This window comes from Ochotona princeps, chromosome 5 (genome assembly GCF_030435755.1).
Source record: "Ochotona princeps isolate mOchPri1 chromosome 5, mOchPri1.hap1, whole genome shotgun sequence".
Lineage (NCBI taxonomy): Eukaryota > Metazoa > Chordata > Mammalia > Lagomorpha > Ochotonidae > Ochotona > Ochotona princeps.
Window position 1 is genome coordinate 55467619 of NC_080836.1, and position 11600 is coordinate 55479218.

General features: G+C 54.1%; 1 protein-coding gene across 1 annotated transcript; it reads left to right on the forward strand.

The window, feature by feature from the left end:
* Positions 1-2944: 2944 nt before the first annotated feature.
* Positions 2945-4891, forward strand: HOXD4 (homeobox D4). The gene is made up of 2 exons (XM_004577031.3): positions 2945-3673; positions 4262-4891. Exons 1-2 carry the CDS (start codon positions 3247-3249, stop codon positions 4597-4599), a joined length of 765 nt encoding a protein of 254 aa, XP_004577088.2. The 5' UTR covers positions 2945-3246; the 3' UTR covers positions 4600-4891.
* The last annotated feature ends 6709 nt before the right edge of the window (positions 4892-11600 follow it).

Consider the following 11600-nt stretch of genomic DNA (forward strand, 5'->3'; position numbering starts at 1 on the left):
TCTCCCATCCCCTCCCCTGGTCCCAGCTTAGGCTTTGTGGACCCTGGATTTGGGACTCTGGCTGTCCCTCCTTTGTAACTGCTCTCCCTTATTAATTTTTCCGAGCCAGAGGCGCTATTGCTGGCAGAAAATTTAGCAGGATTGAGTGGGGTGTGGTGGAGATGAGGCCAGGAACTGGGGAGTCCTGGATCCCCTTGGCTAAGATGGGGGTGGTGGTGGTCTGAGAGTCTCCAGGAAAAAAAAAATACATGTTCCCTCTCTGGCTGCAAAAAGAAGGTGATTTTATTTGAATGGAGTTGGAGTATTCAGGGCTACCAGAAGCAGGTACCCTCAGTGAGATACCCTCTCTTGCTGGTGGGATAAGCTGGGGCTGGAATCTAGGCCAGGTTTCTTTGCAAGGCTGGGCTGGGTAGCCTTAGCAACCCCCAGGGGCTGTGCTTACCTGGGAGACCCCCAGCAGCACACAGATTCCAGGAAACTTCAGATCTGCTCAAGGGAAAGGTACTCTGGACTCTTGGCTGAAAATTCTGGGGTCCCCCGAAACCCCGTGGTTCCCCTCCTCTCCTCCCAGCCCTCACCACCAGTGCCCTGGCTGTAGGTGATTCTGCCCAGTCTGCTCTCTGGTAAACCCCACATTTGGCGCCCTGCAGCTGAACGCCACACAAAAAAAGCCTGAGAGATCAAAAGCATTAGTATGGGCGGTTGAGAGGGAGGTGAATATTTAACGCTTCTGTTCATCAATAACTCGTTGGCTTTGACCTGTCTGAACAAGTGAAGCAATAAGGTGAAATGCAGGTCACAGCGTCTAACAAATATGAAAATGTGTACAATCTCCTTGGTCTCCACATAGCCCAGCAGATTCCCCCATTTTGTCTGGGTAAAGCCTAGGCCCAGTGTTCCCCAGGAAGGCAGGGAGGAAAAAGTGTTTAACATTGGGGGTACTGGGGAGACTCCTGGAACCAGTGGATTGCGCAGCAGCTTAAGAGTCCTGGTTTGACTTGGCACCCTGTTTAAATGCCTAGGAAATAGTTAAAAAACGTTGCAACCAAAATATTTGGGGAGGGGGTACGCAAAGTACCGATAGAATCAGGCAACCCATTTTGTCGGGCTAGGATGGGGGTTGTTCTCTGCCTTACCCCCACCCCAGCAGGCCCAGGCCAAGGCTTGAAACAATGTTGTTTTCACTTGTGCGGGGGAGGATCAAAACTATATATTTGTTAGATACCTTTAGACTGAGGTCAGGCATCCAAAGGCGCCCCTAGACCCAGCGCATCCCCTCAGCCCCTGTGTGTGGCTGAGCTCCTAGTGCCCTGAACCCGGAGGCAATCCCTGCGCAGCACGGGAGGCGCGGGGGCGGGCGAAATTCGTGAACTTTTGTACTGGTGTGTGCTGCTGTCCGCAAAGCGAAAATAATGAAACTTTGTGATATGTTTGTAAATGATTTCGAATGACCCTTCGCCCTGCCCTTCACCATTAGCGCGCCGTCCTCGGCCCGGGCGGCTCGGCAGTGCCTGCGAGCAGCGCAGCGCCTGCCTCGGGGCGCTGGAGCAGCAGCGGCAACGACAGGCCAGCCCGGCTCGCTTCCCAGGAAGGTAAACGTGCGTCTGCTTGAACAACGAGCTTGGGTTGCCAACCTGGCTTAGCCCGACAGTGGGAAAAGGGACAGGCAAAAGATGGTCCCCGTGGCGCCTATTTTTATTCTGCTAGCTGAGAGCATTTGCTCTTTTTCTGGAAAATACCACTTGATTAGGGAGGGGATGTATTTGGATCCCGAGAAGGGGGTAATAAAGCCGCCATCTCTGCGATGGATTATTTTCTTCTTCTTTTCTTTTCTTTCTTAAGAGGAATGTCCTGGTGGCTCTGCTGCTTGGTAACCCCAGCCCTGGCAAAGGAATGAGGGAACTCTTGCAGCAAATTGTCACCAAGTCCGGCAGTCTACCTGAAGTGTGTAAATCTGCGGGTGGCTGCGGCAGGGGCCAGCGATGGCTCCGAGGAAGAGGCCAGGGCTGGCTGTGGGCTGGGGTGTCTGTTCTGGGTGGGAGCCGGAGTTTGTCACGTTGTCTATATATACCCTGTAGAACCGAATTTGTGTGGTGTCCACATAGTCACAGATTCGATTCTAGGGGAATATATGGTCGATGCAAAAACTTCACATTTCTTGGAAACAACCGAAGATGGAGGTGGAAATGGGGGGCTGCGGCCAGGGCGCCTCTGTTACCCCTTTCTGTTTTGTTACCTTGGACTCCAGGAGGACCGACCCTGCCCGTGACCAGAGCAGCCTTGTACCCCGGAAAGCACTTCACCTTTAAACAGCTTCTCCTGGGCGTTGCAAAAAGAACCCTAATCCATAGCGCAAATGTGAATGCGCAGAGCCAAACGGGGCTGGCTGGTGAGGTTCCCACTCCAGCCATGTCCTCCCAGTGCACGACTGGGGTGAGATGGCCAACCGAAGGGTTCAGCCTCCTGGGAGTGGGATCAAGGCAAGCTAGGAAGATCCTTTGTGGGTGCAGTTGGTCTTGGAGGAGGTTGCCTTGATCATCTTTTTGGCTCACCCCTTTCCCACATGGACCTCATGTGGTTGCTGTAGGCAAAGGCTCTGCTGGGATGAGAACACCATGGGACGGACACAGTGGGCAGAAAGCCTGGTGGTTACTCATTGCCTGATTTGATTCAGGCAGGGCCAGAGCCTGGTAACTTTTGGGTGACCCTGACGAAGACAAAGCCGGGAACCGGCCTTTGTATGACAGAATCCCGGCTCCCACAGGCTGGGCGGGCAGCTCTGCCCGCCTGGGGCACTCTGCCCAACTCAGAGGCCACCTGGCCCACCCTGCTTTAGCTACCTTGCACCCCAGTAGGAGGACTTATTCCTGACCTCCCGCCATGGACTGCTCCCACTTTCCGGGGTGCTGCTTCCAGACAGGGGTGAGTGGAGAGAGAGCAAGGGCAGACAAAAGCTTGGGTTACCTGTGGGGAATTGGGGTGCAGGGGTTGGCACTACGTGAACATCTGGCGGGGACCCTCAGATGTGCCAGGGCGAGTCAGTTGATTACACGTATGTTATTTAGTTAAATTTGTGAAAATTATGAGATGCTCACCAACCCGGTGATAAACTCGCTTCCTCCCCATTGGCTGGCCTGGTCACATGGCCGCCCAACTTTATTCAGTTGACAGCAAGTAGGAGGGCCCTATGGAAGGAGAAAAAAAGACAACACGAGAAAAATTAGTATTTTCTACCTTCTGAAATTAATGGCCATGAGTTCGTATATGGTGAACTCCAAGTATGTGGACCCCAAGTTCCCTCCGTGCGAGGAATATTTGCAGGGCGGCTACCTAGGCGAGCAGGGCGCCGATTACTACGGCGGTGGCGCACAGCGCGCCGACTTCCAGCCCCCGGGGCTCTACCCGCGGCCCGACTTCGGTGAGCAGCCTTTTGGAGGCGGCGGCCCGGGGCCGGGCCCGGCGCTGCCTGTGCGGGGTCACGGACAAGAGCCCAGTGGCCCTGGCGGTCACTACGCCGCTCAGGGAGAGCCGTGCCCTGCGCCCCTGCCCGCGCCCCTGCCCGGCGCCCGGGCCTGCAGCCAGCCCGGCGGCCCCAAGCAGCCGCCCCCCGGGACGGCCCTCAAGCAGCCGGCCGTGGTCTACCCCTGGATGAAGAAGGTGCACGTGAATTCGGGTAAGGTGCGGGGACGTGTCTCCTCAAGGCCCACCCCACCCAAGCCTGAGGGTGCCGGGGCCCTGGGAGGCGGGGGATATGGGGTGGGTTGGGGTGCGGTGCGAGGGGTGGGGGGCTCGGGGAGCTGCTTTCGGTGTTGCAATTACTCTCTCCATAAATTTTTATAGCTGAGGGAGCAGGCCCGGACCATGTGGCTGGTTGCTTGGCTGTGGGCGCGGAGGGGGTGGGGAGGGGGTGGGTGGGGGAGGACTCCATTTTCAGAGCGCAGGGAGCAGCAGAGGAGGAGAGGGAGGTCTCCTAAACATTTCGGGGGTCTGGAGCCCTGGGTTGGTGGGAGGAGAGGCGGGGTGCAACAGGGAGAGGGGAGCGCCTTTGGGTCCCCCTCCCGCGCGAGCCGGGAGCAGTGGGTGGGTGCGAGGAGGTGGGTGGGAGTGAGGGTGTGCGCCAGCGAGAGGGCGGGCGGAAGCCAGTGAGCGAGCTGGGGAGTGCGCGGGGAGGGCGGCGGGCCTCGGGGAGCGCCAGGAAGTGAGCGGCCGGGACCAGGGGCCGACTGGGCGCTGACTTGCCTCTCCCAATTTTGTCCCGCAGTGAACCCCAACTACACCGGAGGGGAACCCAAGCGCTCCCGGACGGCCTACACCCGGCAGCAAGTCCTAGAACTGGAAAAGGAATTTCATTTTAACAGGTATCTGACCCGGCGCCGTCGGATCGAGATCGCTCACACCCTGTGTCTGTCCGAGCGCCAGATCAAGATCTGGTTTCAGAACCGGAGGATGAAGTGGAAAAAAGACCACAAGCTGCCCAACACCAAAGGCAGGTCGTCGTCTTCATCTTCCTCCTCCTCCTCCTGCTCCTCTTCAACTGCCCAGGGCCAGCATTTGCAACCGATGGCCAAGGACCACCACACGGACCTGACGACCTTATAGAAGCAGGGAGCCGGGGGCCCATCCCTCCCTGCACTCCAGGCTGAGCTGAGGCTGCAGGGGCAGGCTGGGCCTGCTGTCACCTCGCTGGGCTCCAAAGGTACTGTGGGGGTGGACCTGGGACCCCCCACCCCCCAAAAGCTGCCCTCGGACCAGGTTAGCATCCCGCCCGGGCAGCCCCCTCCCTAGGGCGGGATGGGAGTGGGAGGGGAGCGGGATATTCTCTCTCTCTGAGGATATTATCAGGCGGCAGGAGCTACTGAGAAAAAGTAAACTCTTGGTGAGTCATTAAACTCCTGAAAATCTCTGCTGTTGGATGTTGAATTGGCCAGTGAAGGTTGGATGCTTCATCCCGGAGTGAGTCTGGAGATCTCCCCCCTCCACCCTTCGGGAAGCTTTGTGGATACCGGTGTGGGGGAGCTGAGGCCCCGGGGCTGGACACCCTGTACTGGCCACCCTGTACTGGGCCAGGATTTCTGAACTTTCTGGGCTGTCTAGGTCATTTCCAGTGTGATTTAAAACCGACAACAATGCAAATGTTGCTCCCAGTGGTCCCCTGCCCAGGGAAATGTCTCAGAAGGGAATGGAAACGGGTTGTTTTATGTTTAGATTATATTTGCCTAAATATTTATTTGTTGAGGAATGCAGTGCAGAAATAACTAACACCTTCATGCCAAAAACCTTACACTAGTGCCCAGGGGCTGAGTGAGCAACAGCAGAGGTGACGTGGACTCTGCTTTGGCAGGCCCTGAGTTTCGGAGCTGCAGCCCCACCCAGGCCCTACAAGTTTGTCTGGGAGGTCCTTAACCCTCTGGGGGAGGCAAAAAGGTTGCACTCAAAGCTGAGTTCTTGGAAATATATTTCCACATGTGCTTCCCGCCCCCCAGCACTGAGCTTACAACCAGTTCTGGGCGATTAAAGGAAAGGGCAGGGGGAAGAAACAAATGGTCCAACATTTTCTTTCTGGGGAAAGAAAACAAAACCTCTGTGCTCTGGGTGGCTAGGTAATGACTGAATTTTCTGTTCCAACTGGATTCCAAATGTTCCAGCTGCACCCCCACTGCACCCCAATATTTTACAGGACTGGAGTATGGCCTATCCTGGGGAGGGTCTGTGGGATGGAAGTGAGAAGTGAAGCTGTTTTGCTCTGTGAAGGAAGGAAATCAAACACTAGCTGGAATCAGAAAGAAGGCCACCAAAATAGATGATGTGTTAGGCTTTTTCTTTTCCTCCGAAGTTCTGATCAAAAACAACAAAAAATCTAAGGGAGTTTTTCTCACCCTACTAGGAGAAGCAAAGAGTGTAAAGATAGAAAGCTTTTTAGGCCCTCCTGTCTGCCTTGAAAGTACTGATTCCACAATAATAACCCTCAAACAACTGGGGAGATGTTCTCCAGTCATTTCTCTTCTGCTTTGCCTGGCAAGAGTTCAAAGCTCATTTTCTAAAATGCCGACCCTCAAGGAGAAGGAGGAAGGTGTCAAAGGGAATGACCAGAGTTCAGACGCTCAGATGAAACAAGTTTAAACCCCAAAGCCTCAGGCTCAAAAAACTAAAACAAAAACACAACTCCCTGGTTTTAGCTATCACAAAGTGACAAAAGGAGGCTTGGAGAATGGGGAAACTTTAAGCTTAATTCTAAGATCCAGAATGGGATTTTTATTTTTCAGTGCTTAAAAGCACTTTAGAAGTATTCAGTGGAGATTTTAAAAATATATTTCTGTGAAAAGAGAAAAAGTCTCTCTCTGGTTCTGTCTCCTGAGAGCTGAGAGCAGGTATTCACTGGAGTCCCCAGGCTGAAATTCCAATTCTCTTAGTCTCTTCCAAGCCTAGGTCTTTTGTAATAGACCCTGGGGACAGCTCTTTGTTCCCCTGGGGGGCAAGCCTGGCTCTCAGACTTGCACATGGCAATACTTGAATATCGTCACGTCGGGATATTAAAGATGGATATTCCTGCATTATGCACATCATTGTTTGTATGACAAAAAGCACAGAGTTCATACATAGTCAAGATGTCTCTTTTCTGACGCTCTCACGTTGAGAAGCTGAAAAGGTATTTTACTGAAGTTCGGCTAAATTACAGAATCAGGTTCATCCAGAGGACAAATTTTCTATTCGATTAGCTGTATTTCAGCCAGAGGACTGACCTCTAAACCCTTAACCTTTTGGACTTTAACTACCCTTCTAGTCTTCCCCCTTCCTGTCCACCCCCCAACACGGAGAGTGGTCTTTCGATGTGGCATTTGAAAAGAGCTGCTATCCTTAGGCAAGTTAGTAAGTTGCTCAGGTTCTTTCCTAAAAAATCTGGATGAATATGAACCTGCTCCCTAAGAGGGGAAAATGTGAATGTTTTCACAACAACCAACTCTCTCTCTCTAGAGAATGAATTATATAGGTGTTCCCCCTCCCCAGAAGTTCAGGTTATTCACCCAGCTTCAGACAAACACCACAACTGCTAACTTCCTTGCCCCCTCCCCAGAGGAGAGTCTAGAATCCTGTTTCCAAGAAGAAGACTCAAGCCCCTTCTCAGACACAAGTCTACCAATTTGAAAAGGAACTTAATCAGAGAAACAACTTCTTCCTTTATAAGTCTCAAACCTGCTGCTCAGCTCTGAGGTATTGTCCTTTGAAATGTTAATGGAGGCTTGGACGGCCCAGAGGGCAGCCCTGACTCAGAAAGGCCCACTCAGACCTGAGCTTCCAATTGGACCTACAGGTGTGGGCCAGTGGAGGGGTGGGGGGACCCCCACCACCTAGGGTAGGAAAAGAAAGAAGTTTCCATGTGGGAACAGGCTCTGTAGAGACCTAGGTGTGGGGAGGCTCCAGCGCCCATTTGCTGTTATTTATTTCGTTTGTTTCCCCCAAATAATGAGCCAGAAGTATTTGTTTTGGTGTTTTTTGTTGTTTTTGTTTTTAAGTCCTGTGCTGGGGTCGTGGCTAGGAGCAGGGAGGGGAGAAGTGAAGTGTTTGTGGAGGACACAGCTTCTCGGGCCCCCTTCTCACTTGGTCCGTCCATTGCAGTCTTTTGTCGTGGGAAGACATTGTCAGTGAGCCCCATGGAATCTGTTCACGTGAGATGCTTTTTTAAAAATAGAATTGACCAATGTTTTGCTGCCACTGATTAAAGTATTATTTATACTAATTGTTGCCTGTAGTTTTGATGTAATTCATTGATCTATATTTGACATAATAAAAAGTGTAGCAAAATGTCCCTCCTGTTTGATGCCTTGACAGAAGCATTCTTTGTGAATCCTTCTAAAAGCTAACATTCAATGTAAATATTTTATCATTTTCTGCAATAAGCCAGGTAGCAGTTTATGTGGTGCCTGAACTCTGAAGATTACGAACAGAAAAGGTTTAGTAATTGTATTTTTAACCACCCCCCCACCTCCATTCTCCCATTTCCTCCCCCCCCCCCCATTTGGCCACCATATTTTCACAGCTTTGGGAAAGCTGGGGTTGTATTCAGCCTATATGGTGGTGGGCATGATTTGTTGAAAGAAAAAAAAAGTAACTTCTTGTGCTAATAGGGGTCTCCAGGTTGGCTTTCTGCTCGGCCAGGGCCAGTCCCAGCCCCCATCAGCCCCTCCATTCTCAGAGGGGTCTTTGTGATGGCCTGGGTGAGTGAACTTTCCACCCCTGCTCCCAAAAGCTGGGAAGAGGGCTGGACTGTGGGCTGAGCTGAGGCTGGCTGGGGGCAGCTCTGACCTGACCCCACTGGCCCCCAGTCTTGGGCTCCTTCTACTTTTCTGCTGCCCAGCCCTACGGAGACCCCTGGCACCTGCCCCTCCTTCCCCTGCTCCCTAGTCTTTCCACCCCTCAGACAACAATAAACACTCCCCACTATTAAAAGTACCAGGCATGATTTTTATCGAACAGATTTTTTCACATCTTGGCCTCGCCTGGAGAAAAGAGAGGGCCAAGACAGAAGTCCCAAAATAGATGTGGGGGTGAGGGGTGGGGTGGGGAGGGCTTGCTGGAGACAGGAAATGAACAGAATGCATAAAATCAGACATGTGTCCTTAATATATGGAGGGGCTCGCCCCAGACGCGTGGACATGTGTATTTATAAGTGCGCAGACAGAAGTTTAAATATTCAGACACATTTTATGATTGTTCTCTGCCCGTCTTCTGCCTAATGGTTCCTCCCGTGCCCACCAATACATCAATACCGCGGTGTGTATTGAATACCACGGGCTGGGGCGAGGAGAAGGCGAGCGCACCAGCGGCCGCTGAGCCCGCTGGGGACTGCACAGCCAGTCGGGACCCTCGGCAGACGGCGCCGCCCGCCCGCGCGCCCGCGCGCCATGTTGGGGAGCCCTCCCTGCCCCCCGCGCCTGGCTGGGCGGCCAGGGCTCGCCGGCAGCCGGGGGAGGGCCTTTCATAACCCGGAGAATTTTCAAAGTGCGAGGAAGATGATAAGAATAGATTTCTACAAGTCCCGACCACGTGATTGGCGAAATAATTAATTCAGCACGTCCCTTAAGAAACACGGAGTCGTCATTAATCTGCCACGCAAAGGGCTCTCTCCGACTTGGAAAGTGCAGGGATCCCAAGAATATCGCCCGCCAAGGGGGGCCGCGTGGCGCCCCCCGGCCCTCCACCCCCCCCCCCGGGCCCCCGGCGGCGGCGGGCACGGGAGCGCGGCCGGCAGGTAAATATTTTGGCGACTTTTATTTCATCAGATTTAAATCCTTAATGAACTTAGCTGTCAGGGCCGCTGACAAATAGTTCCCTTTGCTTCCTGATTTGGAACCGCGCGCCGGCGAGAAGTTGTTAGTGGCTTGGATAGTGACCTTTGGTTCAGGCAAAGCTTTGCACTTATGAAAAATTACTGCGGCCGGCCGAGTGTGTGCGGGAGAGGGAGGGAGGGAGCAAGGGAGGGATGTGAGGATGCCGGGGTGCGAGGGTGAGCGGGGTGAGGGGCGAGGGTGCGCGCGGGCGGCACCGCAGGAGTCGCCGAGACCCTGCACGGCTGGGGGACGCGCCTGGCGCACGCGGACCGGGGTTGCCCGGTCGCCTGTGTCTGCAGGGAACAATGGTCGCTGTCACGGCATCTGCCGCCTATTCTGAGCCGGGCGAGAAAAGGCCCCGGCCCTTCTTTTCAAGCAAGGGTCGTAAATTTTTCTTCGCGTCATAATAGAAGGCTATAAAATCGAGTTGAAATTTTACCCCAGGCAGGTTTTAACCAACAGATAATGATTTCCGAGTTCTTTCTCGCACTCAGTTCACTCCCGATCTGAGCTCCGCTGCTTCTCTCGCCCCAGCCAACGAGGACATCCTTTTCCCCTTGGCCTGTTATCTTTTTTTTTTTTTTTCAAGTTTTCAAATAAAAGTAGCGTTGAGGGGGAGGGGAACCTCTGTACGGGAAAGTGGTCCCGAGGAGGGTCCGGAGCGAGCTCTTTTCCCCTTCCCGGCCTGTCTTCCACCCGCACTCCAAGAAATCCCTGCTCGGCTTCGCCCCTCCTCTGGCTCGCGCCGGAGCTGGGCTAGGGGGCATCCTACTCCCCGGCACCGACCCGCACGCCCCGGGAGAGGCTGTCTTTATTCTCTTCGGTCCCTCTGGTGCCCGCGCTCTGCCCGGAACGTGGTTTCCGCAAACCGGGGACTGGCAGCGTGCGCTGCTTGTTTTGGATGTGTGTGTGTGTGTGTGTGTGTGTGCGCGCGCGCGTGTGTTCAGTCCCTTTTTTCTTTTCTTCTTCTTCTTCTTCTTCTTTTTTTGTTGTGTGTTTATTTCCTAATCAGGACAGAAACAAAGTTTTCCCCGTTATGAATTATACATTGAAACAATAACACATTAATTCAATTATTCAAAGATGACAAATGTTTATGTGCTTAGCGAGTGACTCGAGCGCAGGTTCCGGGCGCTTTCTCTTGCTGCTTGCATTTTTCTCAATGAGAAGCATCTCCCCTCCCACCCCCACCCACTTCAACCCACCCAAACAGCCCCTGGTAGGCCCAGGAGAGGAACCCACAAAAACCTTCCTGCCAGCCCACCGGCTACATCCCGGGAGTCCTCCGCCAACAAGGCCCGGCCTTGGCGGGCACCGACTCGGGCTATTTTATCAGTGTGACAATTGCCCGAGTTGGTGTGATAAATCATCGTAAGTAATTCCTGAAAGGGTGCGAGGCTGTTGGGGGCCGGGCGAGGACTGTAAATCTTTCCGGTTTATTGCTCTATGAACATATGCTCCGATTGAAGAAGGCTTAGATCCTTTCCTGCAGACAAATTCCCGCAAAGCAGCCCCCCTCTCGGACTGGGGATTAACACTGCGGGACCTCCGCTAGTTCCCGGCTGGAGGCTAGGGGGCGGGGTCCTTCGGGTGGGGAGGGGGCATTCGGAACACCCAAGGTCTGCTTCCACCCCACCGCCGGGCACCCCAGAGTCACGGGGGTGTGGGTCTGGTCAAGCCCCGGCAGGTGAACAAAAGAAGGGACTCGCCAACAGGTCTGGGATCCTGGGGACTCTCTCGCACTGGAGCTGGGAAGACCTAGTCCCTTCACCCATGGGCACTTTCGTCCTCTTAAGGGCCTGCGGGGTGGAAGACTTCAAGTGAAGGGCTAGCTGCCGGTGGTGTGGGATTCCCGGGTGCAGGCCGGGCTGGGCCGCTGCGAGGGCTACATATCTGGTGAACAGCACCAGGCTCCAGTTGGCTCAGCTCTTTCCCAAGGGAAGAACTGGGCCGTAATTCCTACCCAACCACTCAGTGTCCCGAGCTCATTTTTTAAAAATAGAAGTTCCCTTAACCCCCAGGTAAGCCCGGCCAAGACTGTTCCCGTAGCCGGCTTCGGCCTTCCTGGAGATGCCGCAAGAAGCGGGAAGACTCGGCCCAGCGGAATCCGCGGCCATGTTCAGATCTGCAGGAGCACCACAGGCCGCGACTGGGCGCCCAGGCTGCTCCAGGCCTCCCAGGCCCCGGGGGCGGGGGTTGGTGTCCAGAGCGCCGAAAAGCGAGGTCGCCCTGGTCCAGACCGGCTGCGGGATGCCTCCTCTGGTTCCGAAGCGG